The sequence below is a fragment of the Nicotiana sylvestris genome, chromosome 1, assembly GCF_000393655.2.
Source record: "Nicotiana sylvestris chromosome 1, ASM39365v2, whole genome shotgun sequence".
NCBI lineage: Eukaryota > Viridiplantae > Streptophyta > Magnoliopsida > Solanales > Solanaceae > Nicotiana > Nicotiana sylvestris.
Genome location: NC_091057.1, coordinates 183,713,700 through 183,734,810, shown reverse-complemented (window position 1 = coordinate 183,734,810; position 21,111 = coordinate 183,713,700). Strand labels below are relative to the sequence as shown.

The 21,111-nt window shown below is 36.7% G+C and overlaps 2 protein-coding genes and 2 non-coding genes across 6 annotated transcripts; 1 reads left to right on the top strand and 3 right to left on the bottom strand.

Annotated features, from left to right (window-relative positions):
- Positions 1 to 46: 46 nt before the first annotated feature.
- TRNAE-CUC (transfer RNA glutamic acid (anticodon CUC)) lies at positions 47 to 119 on the bottom strand. The gene has a single exon. It is a non-coding gene; the product is annotated as a tRNA-Glu (tRNA).
- Positions 120 to 13,770: 13,651 nt separating this feature from the next.
- Positions 13,771 to 15,941, top strand: LOC104240546 (probable histone chaperone ASF1A). Its single transcript, XM_009795408.2, has 3 exons — positions 13,771 to 13,986; positions 15,121 to 15,236; positions 15,321 to 15,941. Exons 1-3 carry the CDS (start codon positions 13,878 to 13,880, stop codon positions 15,711 to 15,713), a joined length of 618 nt encoding a protein of 205 aa, XP_009793710.2. The 5' UTR covers positions 13,771 to 13,877; the 3' UTR covers positions 15,714 to 15,941.
- A 929-nt stretch (positions 15,942 to 16,870) lies between these two features.
- LOC104248082 (uncharacterized) lies at positions 16,871 to 20,657 on the bottom strand. Of its 3 annotated transcripts, none has more exons than XM_009804272.2 (4): positions 20,499 to 20,657; positions 19,834 to 19,938; positions 18,982 to 19,059; positions 16,871 to 18,875 (listed from the first exon to the last, which is right to left on the bottom strand). In XM_009804272.2, the coding sequence occupies exons 2-4, from the start codon at positions 19,933 to 19,935 to the stop codon at positions 18,444 to 18,446; spliced, it is 612 nt and encodes a 203-aa protein (XP_009802574.2). In that variant the 5' UTR covers positions 19,936 to 19,938; positions 20,499 to 20,657; the 3' UTR covers positions 16,871 to 18,443. The 3 variants fall into 3 exon arrangements, 2 of the variants coding, with proteins under 2 accessions (XP_009802574.2, XP_070017560.1); XM_070161459.1 differs by lacking the exon at positions 20,499 to 20,657 and adding an exon at positions 20,277 to 20,474; XR_011403384.1 differs by lacking the exon at positions 19,834 to 19,938.
- Positions 20,658 to 20,734: 77 nt separating this feature from the next.
- Positions 20,735 to 20,807, bottom strand: TRNAE-CUC (transfer RNA glutamic acid (anticodon CUC)). Its single transcript has one exon. It is a non-coding gene; the product is annotated as a tRNA-Glu (tRNA).
- Positions 20,808 to 21,111: the final 304 nt, after the last annotated feature.

Genomic DNA, 21,111 nt, shown 5'->3' with positions numbered 1-21,111 from the left:
AAATTAAAATAAAAAAAAAAGGAAAGAACGTTTAGAAAAAATTTAATTCCGTTGCCGGGACTTGAACCCGGGTCTCTCGGGTGAGAGCCGAGTATCCTAACCACCTAGACTACAACGGATCTGTTGTTAGCAGGATGCAAAATAATATTTCATTATGTACTTTTGTACCCTTTAAATAGGCTATCTATACATTTTATATCCTTTTGTAACTAAACATAAAATTTAAGAAAGAAAAATAATATTATTGCTACTTATCAAAAGTAACCTAAAATTTTGTGATCTTCATTAATGGTAAAAATAAAAAGATCAAAGGCACATAATTTCAAGTATATAAATGAGTTAATTAGTTAGCAGCAGACACTACTAAAAAATCAGGTTTTTGCGACGGACAAATTATGTAGCTAAACAGAAAAAGTTGTTGCTAATCTCATTTAGCGACGGATTAGCGACATATTGTCAAGAAATTCTGCTAGCTACGAGTGATATAACGACAAATTAGCGAGAAGAATGCTTGCCTAATATCCATCAAAATTACAATAATACGGACAAACTCCATCTCTAATATTGAGATTGTCACTGTAAGCTCCACGGTTCCTATCTGCAAAATCAAACACCCTAGTGGATGTTCTCAAGAGTGTGTCTGAATATCCGGGATCCGGCGACCGAAAAGCAATGGATGCAGCTGCGAACGCAACTGCAGTCTCTCCGGCCACATCGGATGCCGGATTCGGAGCATCCACTGTATATACTGTCCTAGCAGTGTCCATATCATCTGGCCTTTCCCAACAGTTATGGTCTATGACTGTATCCCCCACCTATAGCATCAAAATACCAAAAGAAGTAAATAAGTCAGTTATCATAAGTTATTGCTAGTAATGTCTCATTAATTCTCAACCTTTTCTATCCAAAGGAGGATAAGTTATTTTGGAATTAATTATTCTGTTATTATTTTTTATTTACTATTTGGTATGTATTAAAAATGACATTTGCATAATTTCTAAGAAGAATGTATAAGTTATCTCGACACTAATTATTCCACCCCTTACAAGGTATAAGTTATCTCGGTATTAATTTTAATCTCGAGATAACTTATACCAGGTTTGCTAACCAAACAAAGTATTAAGGTGGTATCAAATTTTTATACCAGTACTATATCTGCTTATACCTCATACCAAACGGCCCCTAATAGTATAGAAGATATTACACTATCAAATCACTTATAAAAACTACTATTAATAATCTTTTATAAATAGTGGGAATCGCAACCTGATACTTGCGATAACAAATTAAAGTATATATATTGATAATGTCAATTTTTGTTATATTGAACTATACTATACATAAGTTAAATTCCATAAAAAATGGTATGAGATAGAGTACTTAGACACAATAAAGGACAAAGAATCTTAGCACAAAAGCGATATGCAACGTGACCTACTCTATAGGTAACAATTGTTTTTAGTTGGAAGTGTTATAAAACAAAAGACTGTAAAGTAAAGACAAGTATAGAGTGAAACTGATATATTATTCGAACTCAAACTGATGTACATAATGAACTGAAATCTCTTCTATTTATAGAAGAAAAGAAACTGCTCTGTAAGCTGCTACTACAAGCTGTTGTGTAAGCTGCTACTACAAGCTGCAGTGTAAGCTACTATAAGCTGTTGTGTAAGCTGCTACTACAAGCTGCTGTGTAAGCTGTTGTTGTACCAAATATGGATAATCTTCTATTGAGAGCAATATTTATCCATAACGGAGTACTGAATGGATAAGCTTATTATATCCGGTATGGATAATCTTCTACTGGGGGTAATGTTTATCCATAACCGGGTACTGAAAAGATAAGCTTATTATACCCGATATGGATAATCTTCTACCGGGGGTAATGTTTATCCATAACCGGGTACCGAAGTGATAAGCTTCTTCAGGAAGCTTGTTTACAACGGAGTACTAAATGAACATCCATAATATAATATATTTATAACACTCCCCCTTGGATGTTCATTAAAAGATAATGTGTCTCATTAAAACCTTACTATGAAAAATCATGTGGGAAAAAAAAATCTAGTGAAGGAAAAAGAGTACACATATTTAGTAATATGCATTGTTAGGTGCCTCATTAAAAAAACTTATAAGGAAAACCCCATGGGAAAAAACCTTAGTAAAGGAAAAAAAGTGCATCGCGTATTTTACTCCCCCTAATGAAAACCTTGTTTCAAATATTTGAGTCTCCGCATTCCAATCTTGTATACCATCTTCTCAAAAGTTGAAGTTGGCAAAGATTTAGTGAATAAATCTGCTGGATTATTACTTGAACGGATTTGTTGCACATCAATGTCACCACTTTTCTGAAGATCGTGTGTGTAGAATAATTTTGGTGAAATGTACTTCGTTCTATCTCCTTTTATAAATCCTCCCTTCAATTGGGCTATGCATGCAGCATTGTCTTCGTATAAAATTGTGGGTCTTTTCTCACATTCCAAACCACATTTTTCTCGAATAAAATGAATTATTGATCTCAACCATACGCATTCCCTACTTGCTTCATGAATAGCTATTATCTCAGCGTGATTTGAAGAAGTAGCAACAATAGATTGCTTTGTGGAGCGCCATGATATGATAGTACCTCCATATGTAAATACGTAGCCGGTTTGAGATCGAGCTTTATGGGGATCAGATAAATAACCTGCATCTGCATAACCAACAAGGTCTGCACTATCTTTGTTAGCATAAAACAAACCCATATCAAGAGTTCCCTTTAAATATCGCAATATATGCTTAATCCCGTTCCAATGTCTCCGTGTAGGAGAAGAACTATATCTTGCTAGTAAATTAACAGAAAATGCTATGTCAGGCCTTGTAGCATTAGCAAGATACATTAGTGCACCAATTGCACTGAGATAGGGTACTTCGGGACCAAGGAGTTCCTCGTCCTCTTCTGGAGGTCGAAACAAATCCTTATTCACTTCAAGTGATCGAACAACCATTGGTGTACTCAATGGGTGTGTTTTGTCCATGTAAAAGCGTTTTAAGATCCTTTCTGTATAGGGTAAATTGATGGATAAAGATCCCGTCTGCTAAATGTTTAATTTGCAGACCAAGACAAAGTTTTGTCTTTCCAAGATCTTTCATCTCAAATTCTTTCTTAAGATATTCAATTGCCTTTTGGAGCTCTTCTGGAGTTCCAACAAGATTTATGTCATCAACATAAACAGCAAGTATAACAAATTCTGATGCCATTTTCTTTATAAAAATACATGGACAAATAACATCATTTATGTAACCTTCTTTCAGCAAATATTCACTAAGGCGATTATACCACATGCGCCCAGATTGCTTTAAACCGTACAAAGATCTTTGTAATCTGATTGAATACATTTCCTGAGATTTTGCTTCAGGCATTTTAAATCCTTCAGGAATTTTCATATAAATTTCATTATCAAGTGAACCGTACAGATAAGCTGTAACTACATCCATTAGATGTATTTCAAGCTTTTCATGTAGTGCTAAACTGATGAGATATCGAAATGTTATGGCATCCATAACAGGTGAATATGTTTCATCAAAATCGACTCCAGGTCGTTGTGAGAATCCTTGTGCAACAAGGCGAGCTTTGTATCTTTCAACTTCATTTTTATCATTCCTTTTTCGCACAAAAACCCATTTATGACCAACTGGTTTTATACCAGCAGGTGTTTGGACTACTGGTCCAAAGACCTCTCTTTTAGCAAGTGACTTCAATTCCGATTGAATTGCCTCTTGCCATTTTGGCCAATCAGATCTTTGTCGACATTCTTCGACAGATCGAGGTTCAAGATCCTCACTATCTTGCATAATATTAAGTGCAACATTATATGCAAAAATATTATCCACCACTATTTCAAATCGATTTAAATTAATCCCATCACCGTTCGAACTTATTAAAAGTTCCTCACTCACATGAGCTTCAGGTTCATTGATTTCTTCAGGAATCTCAGAACTAATCAGATTTTGGGTCTCTTCAGGGGATCCCTTCATAGTATCGTTTTGATCATTTGTCGATTTTCTTTTTCGAGGATTTCGATCCTTAGAACCCAAAGGCCTACCACGCTTCAGGCGTGCTTTAGGTTCACTAGCTCTCATGCTAGTAGATGGTCCTACTGGGACATCAATTCGGATAGGCACATTCTCTGCTGGGATATGTGACTTAGTTATCCTTTTCAAATCAGTAAATGCGTCTGGCATTTGATTTGCTATATTCTGTAAATGGATGATCTTCTGGACCTCCTGATTACATATAGGGGTACGGGGATCAAAGTGAGATAATGATGAAACTTTCCACACAATTTCTCTTTTGATTTCCTTTTTCTCTCCCCCTAATTGTGGGAAATTTGTTTCATCAAACCGACAATCTGCAAATCGAGCAGTAAATAAATCTCCTGTCAATGGTTCAAGATAGCGAATAATAGAGGGTGATTCAAACCCAACATATATTCCTATCCTTCTCTGTGGTCCCATCTTACTATGTTGTGGTGGTGCTACTGGCACATATACAGCACATCCGAAAATTCGTAGATGGGCAATATTTGGTTCATGACCAAAAACTAATTGTGACGGAGAATATTTATTATAATGTATCGGTCTGAGACGGATAAGTGATGTTGCATGCAAGATAGCATGGCCCCAAACAGTAGTGGGCAATTTTGTTTTCATAAGTAGTGGTCTTGCTATCAATTGCAGGCGTTTAATAAATGACTCTGCAAGACCATTTTGACTATGAACATAAGCTACAGGATGTTCAACTTTTATCCCAACGGATAGACAATAATCATCAAAAGCTTGAGATGAGAATTCTCCAGCATTATCAAGGCGAATAGCCTTTATAAGATAATCTGGGAATTGTGCCCTTAATCGAATTATTTGGGCTAATAGCTTTGCAAACGCCAGGTTGCGAGATGATAGTAGACACACATGAGACCATCTTGAAGATGCATCTATTAGGACCATAAAATATCTAAACAACCCACTTGGTGGGTGAATAGGTCCACATATATCCCCATGTATACGCTCTAAAAAGGCAGGGGATTCAATATCAACCTTCATTGGTGATGGTCTAGTGATCATTTTTCCTTGATAACAAGCATCACAAGAAAATTCGTCATTTGTAAGAATCTTCAGGTTCTTTAATGGATGCCCACTCGAATTTTCAGTAATTCGTCTCATCATTATTGATTCGGGATTGCCCAAACGGCCATGCCAAAGCACAAAAGTATTTGAATCCGTAAACTTCTGGTTTACGATAGAGTGTGCTTCAATTGTACTAATTTTTGAATAGTATAAACCAGAAGATAAAGTTGGTAACTTTTCTACAATGCATTTCTGGCCAGAAATATTCTTTGTAATACAAAGATATTCCCTGTTCATTTCATCTATTGTCTCTACATGATACCTGTAAGCACATGATTTTTGCTTCACGAGCAATCACTCCAAAAGGAAAACAAATAGTGATAAATGACCTCGCTGTACAATTTATCGCTTTCCGAGACATGTGTTGTTAGTCATTTGTAGGCCTGCCCACTTTGCATTTAATCTCACCGATCAAAATACAAAGCATGTCTGTCAGGATAATCAAAAATCATAATTCGGTCGTTAAAAAGAACGAAAATTCGAAAAAATGTATACATGTGCATCGTTCGTTGTAGGTTGTGATTTAACTTACTTAAACATTTTAATTTGGCATGATAATTGTGTTGAGGTGTTACATTGTTGTTTGTTTTAATTTCATTTATTTTATTATTTATTTTGTTATTTTTCATTTGATTTAGTTGTATTTAGAAAACAAAGAAAAGAGGGATTAAAATTGATTTGGGCCCAGAAAGTGAAAAAAAAAGGCCCAAAACCGGCACTCAAACCCAGTCCAAATCCGGCCTGCCCAAACGTTGGTTCAAACGACGCCGTATCAGCGTCCTTATTAGAGCCGTTGATCTGACTCAAACAAACGGTCCTGATCAAGCCACTCATTCAACCCCAAACGACGTCGTCTTAGGCATTTGATCTGAGCCGTTCAACCCCTTGATCCAACGGACCCAGTTTTCCCCCCTAAACCCGTCCAGTTTTGACCCGATCCAGCCATGCCCGGCATCATCCACTACCAAAACCCAAACGACACCGTCTTCCTTAAGTGGATAGATCCTGGCCATAGATCTCATTTGATCCGACGGCCAGGATCTAAACCCCTAGACCATATATAAACTCAACCCTTCACCCCACGCCCCCTATCTGACCCCCCCCTTCAGTCGTCTCCTTCCCCGAGCCCTGAAACCCCCAAACCCTAACGCCGCCCTAGTTTCCCTTTCACCAGAACCCGGCGGCACGAATGCCGGTGATCACCTCCTGAACACCCTAAGACCCCATCACTCTCCTGAACATGGATCTGCTATCCATTTGCCTCGAATCACTTTCTTTCGTCTCGAATCTTCATTTGAAGATTTGAGTCGAACCTGGACCTATACCAAATCACCCCATCTTCATACCAGACACTCCCCTGACCCTCCTCGTGACCAAACCAAGCTTGGTTTGGTCCGAATCTACCCACAACTCCTAAAAAACCAGATCTGAAAATCCAGACCTTAGAACACATGCACCTGGGAAATCAGGCCGGTCTTGAAAGGGGTTTTGAGGTTTAATGGATCTTGACCAAGGTGTTCTCATGTGAGAACACCCTGGTTAAAATTTATTCAACCTCAAATGGTCAAAGCTAAGTCGGACTTGGGTCATTTCGGTTTAAACTTCCCCAGTAAGTGTCCTCTCTCCTTTTTAGTTTTGGTTAAGTTTGTCAGCATGATTTGTTGTTGTGAGTATTTGTTATTGTCTGTTACTTTTTCTGTTTTCTTCCATCTCTAGCAAGACCTTTTATTTGGTCGATTGATTTTCTATGTGTGTGTTCTGAATGTATCCTATGATAAGCATGTCCGATTAGGATAGTCGTCGCATGAATAGCTTATATAGGTTCCTAGTGATTGACCAAGTTGTCCGAAGCCCTTTAAGTCCCTGTATGTGTTTGTTTATTTGAACGACTGATTATTACCTGTTATAATTAGTATAGTCGACTCGATAAATGTCGTCGATTAGTTCTCTATAATTGATGGATCAAATAAGCTAATAATTTCACGTGACTAATTGAACCTTGTCACTGACTGAATGCCCCAGCATTGTCTGAAATGAGTTTGTTTGCATTGCAAAAATGACTGAAAAGGTTCAGTCCAGGGCAGTCCTGAAATTGAACTTTCAGAAGTTCAAAAATGCCCTGATGCTGCAATAGGCAGGGCAGTAATAATCAAGGGTTAACAAGGGTATTCTCGGGTGTTGAAAAGGACAGAAAAGATTAGTTTAAATGAACTGACAAGTGAGGTACTAATTAAGATTAAACTAATGCCAATGGGGAACAAGACATAAGAGCATGGGAGTTTAAAATGAATACTAAAATGAACCCATAAATCTTGATTAAAGAAAAACCAGGCGTGGGGAACAAAGGGGGGCTGGCATCGAAAGATGCTTAAGGATGGGTTTAATAGGTATGGGCAGACTGCAAGTTGCAGGATCCAGGCAGCTTGATTGCACTGGGTTATTAGCTTATAAATAAACTGTTTCAGAACATAAAAAGGGGCTGGATTTTTTAGTCTGGAGGCTGGAACTTTTAGTCTGAAGAGAGGTCTAGCGAGTTTAAAAGAAAAACTGAAAAACATAAGGTAGTTTCCAAAAAATATTGTAACCAAACACTGTCTGAAAGTTGCATAAGAATTTATAGTGGTCGAGCTGTCTTGGCCAAGTTTGGTTGTTTGCATTGACTGAGCTGTTTGTGGTTGTCGAACTGTTGGTGTTGCTGCATTGAACGCTCTGTTATTGCTGTTGTTTCCTTACTCTTTCCTGGGGTTGCTGGTTTGGTACTCGACTATCTGCTGGTTCTTTTTGTTCTGGGAAATATTGTTGGTTGTCTGTGGACTGTGGGAAAACACTTGGGTTGTTGATTTGTTGCTGTGTTGTTGTTGTGTATCTGCTGCTGCTGTGTTTGCTACATACTGCCCAGCTGACCATTCCTTTCTTCTTTTCGTTCTCTATACCGGGTACACACCTAATTGGAAATTTGAGCAAGAATACAAATGAAAAGATCTGAAGAATGTGTTTTTTTATACATAGTTTGTTATCTTAAATATCATGTAATGTAGAAAAATGCTATTCTCGTTTGGATGTTAGAAGTAGCTTGCACGCCTAGTAGATATCAATGCATGGTAATTGAATATCAGTTTGTATATGTATGCTGTTTAGATAAAAGTATTCTCAATGAATTAGGTTGCATCTCAGATTTAGTTTACTTTGCAGTATATGCTGTAATGTATGCCAAGCATGAAAACTGTACATCATGGGTTAAGTTCTTCCTTTTCTGATTAATGGTCTCATATAACTAGTAAACCACTTGTTAAGACAAAGGACACAAAACTTACAATATCAACCTCAAGAAGGTCGAGTTCAGGTCAAAACAGGCCAAGCAGGCCTGTTTCGAGCAAGCAGTGGCCCAGGTTTGGCCCATCACGCATGGGTTGGATTTGGGCCCATGATTATTTATTCGACTAACTGTGCACGCAGCCTCGTTCCTGATTTTTAAGCATTTCCGAATTCTGTTATAAATAACTTGCAAGCATGGAATTAATTAGGACTATCTAATGTTTTCAATTAATAGAAACAAACACGACAAGAAACGTAGTTGCTATAGGATATCCTTTTAAAATAAGAACGAGATGAGCCTCGACGAAAAATAAACAAAACACGCAGGCTGCGGGGCCCTCGTTAAACGTATGGTATCGAAGCATTCAGTTTCCAGGATGGGTCGTTTAGCAAATCTCACGGCCCTCCCAGAATAATAACGCGATAGTCTCTTTAAGCACGTATCTAATAATTTTACCTTCTTAAACTCGGGTGCACATTTATGTGACCCAAATCCAATTCTCAACGGAGTCGAAATGTGTTTCTAATCACGGGTACATTGATTGTGACGTGGTTCGAGATGCGTGTCCATGACGTTGCAAATTCATTTTAAAAAAAATAAGAATGAGATGAGCCTCGCCAAATAAAATACAAATTGCGGGGCCCTCAGTAAATATTTGCTTTAAAAATTGTTTAGACTTCGGGATGGACCGTTTAGTAAAATTCCACGGTCCTACCCAAAATAAATACGCTAGTCGCTTTAGGCGCGCCTTTAATAATTTAATTTCCTTAAACTCGGGTGCACATTGATGTGACCCAAATCCAAATCTCAACGGAGTCAAAGTGTGTCGACGACCACGGGTACATTGATTGTAACGCGGTTCGAGATACATTTTCACAACGTTGCAATTCTTGATAAAAACAGTAAATGATAAAAGCGGTTAAAAGTTAAATTTTGCACATAAGTTCACACTTGTATAAAATCAGATAATCAAGCCGAATATAACAGTTGAGCGACCGTGCTAGAACCACGGAACTCGGGAATGCCTAACACCTTCTCCCGGGTTAACAGAATTCCTTATCCGGATTTCTGGTACGCAGACTGTAATATAGAGTCATTCTTTTCCTCGATTCGGGATTAAAATTGGTGACTTGGGACACCCTAAATCTTCCAAGTGGCGACTCTGAAATAAATAAACCAATCCCGTTTCGATTGTCCTTTCTTTGTAATACAAAGATATTCCCTGTTCATTTCATCTATTGTCTCTACATGATACCCATTTCGGCGGATATCTATAAAACTCAACAAGTTTCTTCGGGACTTGGAGGAGAACAATGCATTGTCTATAATAAGTTTTGTTCCCTTAGACAGAAATATTATGGCTCTTCCGGAGCCTTCAATCAAACTTATATTACCAGAAATTGTTGAAACATTTGCTTTTTCCTTATGCAAATAAGAAAAGTATTTCTGATCGTTGAATATGGCATGAGTTGTTCCACTATCAATAACACAAATATCTTCATGATTTGTCTTTGATCCAAACATAATTTGAGGGTTATCCATATTCTTCAAAATAACATAAATAAAATATATTATAGTAAACATCATTATCAAAGCATAACTTTTATTTATGTACAACAATTACATAACCATACTATTTATTACAAACAACAAAAATTAAAATATTTACATTTCTACAGATTCACTACCGATTACATGACTTATTTCTCCTTCTGGGAGTGCAAAGTAATCAGCTACATCCAAATGCATGAAGTCTAAATTATCTTCAGAAATAAAATTTGCTTCAGCATTTTTCTCTGTCTTCTTCAGGGAGGCTTGATAAAGCTCAACCAGGTGCTTTGGCGTACGACAAGTACGTGACCAGTGCCCTTTTCCTCCACATCTATAGCATGCATTTTCTACATTTGGCGCTTGCACCGCTTCATGCTTTTGTTCCTTCCTTTTCCACTGCTGGTGGTGAGGAGGCTTCTTTGGTGCATTATTATTACCATGATTGGGGTTTCTTCCCCGACCACGGCCATGACCACGACTGGGGCCACGACCTCTTCCACGTTTAGCTTGGTGGAAGTTCGTCTCATTCACTTCAGGGAATGGACAAGAACCAATAGGTCGGCTTTCATGATTTTTCATTAATAGCCCATTATGTTGCTCTGCTATAAGAAGATGTGAGATAAGTTCAGAATACTTTTTAAATCCCATCTCTCGATATTGCTGCTGCAGGAGCATATTCGAGGCATGAAAAGTGGTGAAAGTTTTCTCCAACATATCATGATCAGTAATATTATCACCACATAATTTTAATTGGGAAATAATTCTGAACATAGCAGAATTATACTCACTGATAGATTTAAAATCTTGTAGCCTTAGATGAGTCCAATCATAACGTGCCTGTGGAAGAACGACCATCTTCAGGTGGTCATATCTATCTTTCAAATTATTTCACAATATGACTGAAGATAAGTTTCTTCAGGAAGCTTATTTACAACGGAGTACTAAATGAACATCCATAATATAATATATTTATAACAGGGCGGTAATACTTAAAACAAACAAACGTATGAAGTTCACGTGCTTGTCGAAACAGAATTTACCTTTACAAAGTACTACTAACACATAAGGTAAATTTGAGTTACTACTGTAATTTTTATCTCTGACGGTAAACAGAAAAAATTAACATATTCATGCGAGTTAAAACCGACTACTGGAAGAACAACCCGCAAAAAGATAGGTGATGTCAGATGTGTATCAACTCGTTAAAGTACACTGAGCGTAAAATATTGTGGATATTTTGATGTATATAATTAAGTGGGCGTTTGGACATAACAATTGTAAAATTTTAAAATAAGGTCAAAAAAAATTTCAAATGAAAATAATATTTGAAAATTAGAGTTGTGTTTGGATATGAATATAATTTTGGGTTGTTTTTAAATTTTTATGAGTGATCTAAATGAAAATTTTGAAAAACAATTTTTTGAAGTTTATTAAATTTTTGAAAAATTCTAAAATTATCTTTAAGTGAAAATTGAAAATTTTATGGTCAAACACTATTTTCGGAAAAGTTGAAAATTTTACGGAAAAAGGTGAAAAATTCTTATGTCCGAACCGACTCTAAATGTGTTAGAGACAAGAAACAACGACGTAAATTCTTTTAAGACAAGAAATAAAGACATATTTAGAAGCTACTAATTCTTTTTAGGTGGAACTAACATGGGTAACCCATAGATCTAATCAAGATCCCACCAACAATGCCCGTGCACCAATCTTTTCCGAATTTTGGAGAAAATTATGTTTTCTTGCCTATGCAAATCTCAAAAGGACAAAAGTTCGATTATTCAATAGATGATCACTTAATTTTTATTTTATTATACCTAAAACAAGGAGTATTTATTTAACTCCATTTTGATGAATCAAGAAAAAGCAAGCTGGTATAGGAAGTTGAGCTGCACGAAATCAAAGGTACTAAAATTTTGGGTTCTTTGAGAATATTTCATATATATATATATATATAGTAGGAGAGATAAGGCAAAAGGCACGTAATATTCCATTTGATAAGAATACTATTGAAAAGTAAGTTCTCTAGATAAATACAAAGAACTACTTTCAGAGAGAGATTCGATCCTTACATTCAATCTATTGTCATTTCCGACAGATCCGAGAAAGTGTATAATATTCTCTCATATTCTTGTCGTTTATCATTGTGAGAAAAAGGAATCATTCACCTTTTTCATTATTGGGTGAATCTTCTTCCTTATTTACATTTAGTGTCATTTATTGTTATTTATTACTTGCTCTCACCACATTAATAACAACAATATTTATTATGTATTGCATTAAATTCACTTCTACGAGGTCCCATGTTATCCATACACACTGATTTTAGATCTAGGGATATTATCTTTAAATAGGATTAATCTCTTATCTTTTTATTTAATTAGTTTAACAAAGAGTTTCTTGCTTTTTGGTCAAACATGTATGACCCGTAATTTAGTTCATCTTGACACAAACAAATTTGGAGCGGGGTGGAGTATTAATCATGTACTATTGGCATAACTCTCATTTGCCTCGTCCAAATGTTACCTAACCCACTCATTTGATACCCTTAGTTGTGAAGATGCCAAGCGAAAGATCAGTAGTATAATGTTTTATCGCAAGCACTTATAATCAACTATGCCATGAATTTGAAATTTTGTTAGAAATAATATATTTTAAAAATCTCTTATTGTATTGAAAATTACATCGACTAAAGTGTGCATGGGATTAAGAATTTGACCTAGACATGGGATTAAGAGCATAGTCATAATTTAAGCTAGTCATATCATTCTTGTTATACCAAACATGGAAAGCATTAGAATGAAAGAACCTAGCTAGTCCAACTTGACAATGATCAATATCAACACTTGATAAATCTCAAATGTTAGTTTTTATTGTGAAAAAGGTCAAATAACTAAAAAAACACTTGTATTGGCCATATGCATAATGAAGAAACTATATTTTAATACAGGTACTAATACTTATTATCAGGAAGTACGGTAAGATTGATTTACATTCATTAACCCTTAATAATACTAGATTCAAGTCATATGAATAAACAACTTTTGATAGGAAATGTGTTACTCTCTTGGTGAGTCTATTCAAAGTGATTCGAAATACCAAATACCAAAAGCAATAAAAGGTCAGTCCGGTACACAAAATATTATGTAAGAACTATACCCAGAGACGGAGCTAACCTATAAGGTGTGAGTTTAGCCAAACCAAGTCACTTTTGCTTAAGCACTGTATTTGTACTAGAAAATTTATTAAATATATATAAATTTTAAATTGCGAACCCAATAACTAAGATGAGTTATAGGTCCTTGTGGCAAATTCAGAACCCGTAAAATTCAAATTCTGGCTCGCACTTTGACTGTACCCTAAGAGGTATAATGTAGACAGTCAACCTTGACGCAAATATCAATGACTGATTCCATCGCTTAAATTCGTAACATATAGATCACACGGAATGGCTAAAGCAATAAAGAAAAAGAAATTGGAGCAATTTGGTTAGGGAAAAAAAAATGCAAAATTGTACTATTTTGCATTTCTAATAAAATACTATAAAGTATTTTATTTCTAATAAAATACTATAAAGTACTTAACAAAAAGCCAAGAAATTACTCAATGTCCATTTGGCCACCAAGTCATTGTAGTATTTTTCGCGGGCTATTATCAAATAGTACAAAATGAAATTACAAAAGCTCCCGCCAATTTTGAATTCCTCTTTATTTATACAACTTTCTAATAAAATTTTCGCGAGCTCGTATTTTCATTTGCAGCAGCGATTAGGGTTTCGTTCGAAGCATTGAGTAAAGCATTTTCAGCAATCTAGGGTTTCGGATTTGGGGAATTTTCTAGAAGAATGAGCGCTGTCAACATTACAAACGTTGCTGTATTGGATAATCCGGCACCGTTTCTCAGTCCTTTCCAGTTCGAGATCTCTTATGAGTGCCTCGATGCCCTTAAAGATGGTAAAATTATTCATTTTCATTGCTTAAATTTCCATTCTGATGTCAAAATTGTTGTGTTTTCGGGTAAATTTAAGCAAAAGTTTATGCATGTAGTGTAACAATGGCAATATAGTCAATATTTGCCTCTATATGTTTATATTATGTTGTTTTTGATTTAATTTAACAAGGGTGATTTAGACACACACACACACACACATATAGCTTGAAGAATTAAAATTCGAAATAATTGCTGGGTGAGCTATTGAAATTAGAGCCTATGTGCCATAGGTAGTGGTAGAGCTAGGAATTTATACCAGAGATTAAAAAATTTGAGCCTGTGACCTATAGTACCATTTGAGTTATTCATTTGGGTGCATCTCTTTCTCATCAGAGAAACTTAGAGTGAGAAAAGACCAAATGTGACATATGCCGTGGAACGTGGTTCCTGGGACACAACTGCAGTTGATGCAATATCCATTTTAAGAGTTCTTTAAAATAGTGAACCGAACAGTGGAATCACATGAGTTCCATTTTTTTGCCTTGCTAGTTGTAGAATGTACTCTGAAACCTTTGAATTTGGTCTTTCAGAGAGTAAAGATTTCCCCCTGATTACTAGCTAAGTTAGTTTTCTATACGAATATTAGGTGCCTTCTGCATGTATAAGCACTAAAGGCAAAGGAATGTACTGAAAAATGAGACTGCTTGCCTGAGAACAGTAAATATGGGGTAAAGCATTTTGACTAAGCATGACATACTATAAGCAGGGATTCGTTTTTCTTTTATACTATAAGCAGGGATACTATAAGAAGACAATTTCAGATCATGAATCAGATAATGATCTAAGAAATGCTTGTGGTGATTGATGAAACTCTAAAAGTTGTGACCTTGGGACTTTAAATAGTTTAACTAAGGTACTACTGTCTTCATCCTGTGAAATTCATTTTGTTGTTGAACTTTGTTCATTAGTATGTCGGGGAAGGAAAATGGATATTACTTGTTTGCAGCTGGAGATTTCAGTTTAACTTTAATGATTTTCTCTTTCTGGATCTTCAGATTACAATGTTGTTCGTTGCTGACAGATTTCGCTAGTCTTCTAATTGTTATAAGTAGGGATCACCTTATTTCACCAATGTTGACCATTTCAATTTCTTTTAGATTTAGAATGGAAGATAACTTATGTGGGATCTGCTGAGGATGAGACTTATGACCAACTCCTAGAAAGTGTATTTGTTGGACCTGTAAATGTTGGGAAATATCGTTTTGTGCTTCAGGTAACTATTACTCGCTTTAACCTTGCAATCTCACGTGACTGTTATGCTGGAGGAATTGAGACTTATGCTGAAACCACTTTGCAGGCTGATCCTCCTGAACCATCCAAAATTCGTGAAGAAGATATTATTGGTGTCACAGTATTGCTATTAACATGCTCTTATGCGGGGCAAGAATTTATTCGAGTAGGATATTATGTGAACAATGATTACGATGATGACCAATTAAAAGAGGAACCACCTCAGAAAGTTTTGCTTGATAGGGTCCAGAGGAATATTTTGGCTGATAAACCCCGAGTCACGAAATTCCCCATTAATTTCCATCCAGAAAACAATGACAATGGACAACCTACCTCTCCTGACCATGACAATGGAGAACAGGCTCCTGCCTCTCCTGACCACGCCGCAGAAGTCAATTTGCAAGGAGAAGAACCAAATGCTTCACCCAATAAATGTAATGTGCAGTGTCCTCAAGCCTGAGAAACAAGAAGCAAGACCGTTGCTTTGGTGTCAAAAGTTTTCCTTCAGAGTTTGATATTTTAATGATGTCTTGTACCAATTTGTTATGGTCTCAAATCCACACTGCCTGAATGGTATTTTTTAACTTATGCCTTGAAATGTACACATGAAATGTTGTATCTGCTGGAGTTGTAGCTGAGACAAATCATTCTTAAATTAAATGCTTGGTTACAGTCCAGAATTGAATTACATATGGTATTTGCACATATTTTTATCTCTGATTATTATACCAGCCACTTTTTCAGTCTCTTATCTAGTTCTCGAATTCCAGTGTTGTGCTTTTTGCCTTGCCTTAGTGGTGAGATTTGGCTGTAAATTGGCAAATATGAATATATCCATGGTTCAACTTATAATATTTTGTCAGCATTTTGCTGAGAAAATGTATGCTTTGGAGGGGAGAAACAAGGGTCATCAATTTTGACCCATAATTATTCTGTTCAACTCGTCCAAATTTAAATAGGTTGAATGAGTTTTGTAATCATTTACATTTTACAAGGTGTAATCCAAAATGACCTATCCAAAAGGCTAGGTATATGAAAGAGAAAGAAGACAAACTGAAGAAAGACAAGGAAAAGAAAAGAAAAAAGGAGACTGTATTTCTGGTAGCTAAAACGTTTGTCTGAAGATTTCTTCCAAAATAGGAACTTCAACGCCTTAAATTTCTCACATAAAGAAAGCAATGAAGGAAAGAAATTTTGTGTAGAATACGATTTAACCATGACAATGGCAACAAAGCAGAAGAAACTTTTAGTTTATATCTATACATCCTCAATTACTCCATTTCTCATCTTGTGTTATTTTCCAGAACACATGATTGATAAGATTCAGACACAAAACACAATCAAAACTCACCTTCTACAAACATCAGACAAAGAAGTTGCTTAAAGTCACGACGAAACTCAAGTCGTTTAGGTTCCATGACCACACCTCCAATGCATAAACATCTCAGAATTATAAATGTCAATTGTAAGGGAAACAAAAGCTTCCAACCTTCAAATGCCAAGGAAATTATTACTTTACTCCTGGATCTAGAGAGATAGTGATAAGTAGGAAAGAGAGGTTTCGGTAGAACTAAAACACCAAAAGAACTAATTAGGGAGGTGGATGGTTTAATTATTTATAAAGCATTAAAAAATATAAAAGCTGTGCAGAAACAAAGATAAGTACCAAAGTGGAAAGGCTTTAGAAAGTTATTTAGATTTTAAAGAATACAATGTTGAAACCATCCTTAATCTATCGCTAACTTGTCTTTCAACTTCTTCCACCTTCCACTAGTCTTCATTGATTTTCTTGAGTTAGTAGACTTGTAGACGCGCACAGGACTTGACTTCCTTGACGAAGAATCCGCTGAGTAGTAAGAGGGTTCTTTGAGATGGTCAGACCCTGAACCATCAAGTGATGAGGATATCTCTCTCTCACTTTTACTTGCAGAAATCATTTCACGAGCCGTTTCACTACCAATTGGAGACGAGTAACCCTCGGTCGAACTGCAGCTTGAGCTGACCGTGTACTCAGTTTGACTACTGTCTCTCCGACTATATAATTCATTTCCTCCATAGCTACTTGTTTCGTCTGAATAATGCATCTTGGTTCGAATCTGCCTTGGCAAGGGATGATCTCTCTCGCTACTGTAAGTGCTTGTCTGCTGCAAATCTGTCCCGCTGGAAGAATATGGCGAGCTTGAGCGTGAAACCTCTGATTCATGTCCATGTAAATGCCTCCTCCTCAGTCGTTTCATGTGATTATTATTTTTCAGATGTTTACTAGGATTTTTGTCCAAGTCTACATAAGAGCTTTGGGATGGTGCGAATTGACCTTGCTTGTGATTCAATACTGATCGCCTCATTATTGCCTGCTGTAAATAAGGTGAATCCATTCTGCTCTCATATGTCCCCGGCCAAGTTAACTTGCTCCCGTAATCAATCAATCCTGGAGTATCTATGTTGTTTCTGAAAATATCTGCTGCATTTGATTTCCTAGCCGACCTGTTTTCTCATTTGAAGGCATTTGTTTCTGGCTCGGGATGACCAACATTGCCGGCAAAGCAGTGACCCCAATTTCCATATTCTGTTGGCCTTGTTGGGAACGATAATGGTCAGCATAAGGATACTGTACTGAAGTACCATTTTGATTCTTTGACTGAACATTAATTGAGTGTTCTTTCTGTATCTGCCACTGATTCTCTTCAACTAAGTCTAGCATTTTAGAAGTATCATGTTCCTCAGAAGGGAAGGTGTTTGCTACTTTCTTGTGTTGTCTCAACTGATTTGGCTGGTAACTACTTGACTCGAGAAGCTTGGGCAATTGATCTGCTGGAAATTTTGACATTCTGGTAGGCGGAACAACATACCCTGAACACAATGAACTAGTGTCTCCTTCTATCTTCTTGATAGGAGTAGCTAACTCTGCTTGTGGCATGAAAACAGTTATCGGTTTGAATTTATGTTCAGTTGCATGTTTATCAGATAAGACCAGGTTCTCGTCATCCATTTGCAAAGCTGAAATGTGCGATTCGAGTTGTTTGATGACATCATTAGTTTCAGTCGAGAAGAGATCATGGTCCCCATCGGGTACACTTCTTACCACACTAGGTAACTCATGCATGGATTGTGAAAGATCCACTGTTTCTACACCATTTGAGATGCGATGGGGATCGAGAACTTCTTTCGCCTTCGCACTTTCAGCGTTTCCTTATTGCAATGCTTCTTGTTGAGTATCCCAAGAAAAATTAGCGAAAAGACTATTCTGCTGTTCTTGCAACGCCACAACCTTTGTAGAATGTGGAGCTTCTTTTTCAGAAGATTCGATCTTTATACAAGGAATAAACGGCTTTTCAAATTTGGGGCGCTTGCAAATTCTGCAAAATTTCCTTTTATTTCCAGATTCACTTGCACTGAAGCTAAATTGTGGAGGCTGTGCGTAAGCTGTCTGAGTAATCGGCATGATACATTCCTGCTTCTCTTTTGGAAAAGTAGAATCCATGACAACCGGCTCTTCTCCACGACTTTGAATAACAGCTGAAGTTTTTGATAGGTCTGATAAAGCAAGGGACCGTTGCTTCGCTGTGTCAACCAAGTGCAGAGGCTGAGGTAAGCTGTGCACACGCGCCTGACGTGCTATGATCTGTACGCAGAGAAATTTTCCACCACTGATATTACTCAAAAAGGCCAATTCTTTTGCACAAAAAGATGAATGGATATTGTAAGTGTAAGGAGAACAAGTCAGGAACCTCGGAATGAGCCTTAAGAACATCATTGGTTGTAGTATCGAGTAAATTCTTTAACATGACTCGTGCTTCATAATCCAACTGTTTGATGAAAGAAAAATAAATACTGTCAGAAATAGGCCTTAAGAGTCTAGACTGTCACATATAAGATGAAAAATCTATTAATATGAGAAGCAATAGGGGACTAAAGGTATGCAGCAGACTTCAACTTATAAGTTTTCCTTAGTAATCAAAATGCTTATAGCTTTTAAGCTATCAGTTGAACAAACGATATTAATCAATGTCTTTTTTACGGACATAGGCATGCCATGACCGACCTCGTGCCATTGACATAGTCATGCCGCGGCCGACCTCGTGCCATTGACATAGGCATGCCGCGGCCGACCTCGTGCCATAGTGGCCTGCCACGGCCGACCTTGTGCCATTGACATAGGCATGCCCCAGCCGACCTCGTGCCATTGACATAGGCATGCCACGGCCGACCTCGGGCAATAGTGGCAATTCCATGAAGATAATTTTGCAGACAATTACCATCATGCTGTGTGAAAGTCACTTTCATGTGCAACTTATAATATTTAAAAACTAATAACAAATAATTAAATCCAAATCCAGATCTTACAAATTAGGATCTCAAAGTTCTTTGATCAACTCAAAATGGGGCTGAGTTCCACCACATTTGAACCTTTCAACTACTCAACTTAGCAGAGTTCAAAGATGCATAACATTATAAGCCATTTTTCCTTTACATGCAATACAATATGTCCACTAAACAACAACTACTACGCCTCAGTCCCAAACAAAGTTGGGTTCGACAATATGGATCCTCACCATAAAACTCAACAAAGAGGAACTTACACCATCAGAGGTCAACTTTGAAAGACCATCTCTGTCATTTCTCAAAAGACCATACAATTGCCTCAAAGCAAGAAGGTTCGATTTTATATTATCGAGGTCCATCTCCTAGTTGACAAACAAGAAAAGTCAGTAGAAATCAGGCTGAGGGAACAAAAAACTACGCATGTATATTGTAAGGGCGGCCCGGTGCACTAAGCTCTCGCTAAGCGCGGGGTCCGGGGAAGGGTCGGACAACAAGGGTCTATTGTTCGCAGCCTTACTTGCATTTTTGCAAGAGGCTGTTTTCACGGCTTGACCTCCTGATCACATGGCATTAACTTTACCAGTATCAGTTCATTTTAACATGTTAATCTCACTTTTTTATTGATGCTTATGAGTACATTAAGGCACACATAACTTTGTGACATTCGTGGTTAAACACATTGTTAGAGATCCAAAACAACCTTGTGTTCATCTTTTTAAGTGCCTAATTACAAAATTCTTCACAACTATACTGAATTCCTATCCCACTAATTATCTTTTACCCATCGAACCCTTTCTTTAAACCGTCAACAACATCTCAGGCCAACAGTATACAACATAAAAATAGACAATTAAAAGGAATTATTGGGAAAAAAACAGGAACAAGAGAAACAAAAATACAAGAGACTTTTTGAAAAGAATACCTATACGTCTGCTTATTTCCCTCTTCTGTTAAAGAATCTATGCTTTCACCGTAATATGAAATAGGCAGGAGATTTTTAGAAGAATGAAGCTTCACCCTCCGCTACTTCTCCGGGAAAAGACGCAAAGAACAAAGAATTTTGGGCTTTCTGAAGTTTCGAATTAAGGGATTGAGCGTATTCTGGTGTGACAATCAAAATTTTAAAAAAAATGGAAAGAACGTTTAAAAAAGATTTAATTCCGTTGCCGGGACTTGAACCCGGGTCTCTCGGGTGAGAGCCGAGTATCCTAACCACCTAGACTACAACGGATCTGTTGCTAGGAGGATGCAAAATAATATTTCATTATGTACTTTTGTACCCTTTAAATAGGCTATCCATACATTTTATATCCTTGTATAACTAAACATAAAATTTAAGAAAGAAAATTAATATTATTGCTACTTATCAAAAGTAACTTAAATTTTGTGATCTTCATTAATGGTAAAAATAAAAAGATCAAAGGCAAATAACTTCAAATATATAAATGTATCATTTTTTTTTTTGGAATAGACTAAAACGACAAAAATATCATATAGAATAAAATGAATGAGGTATATATATTACCTCAATTTGT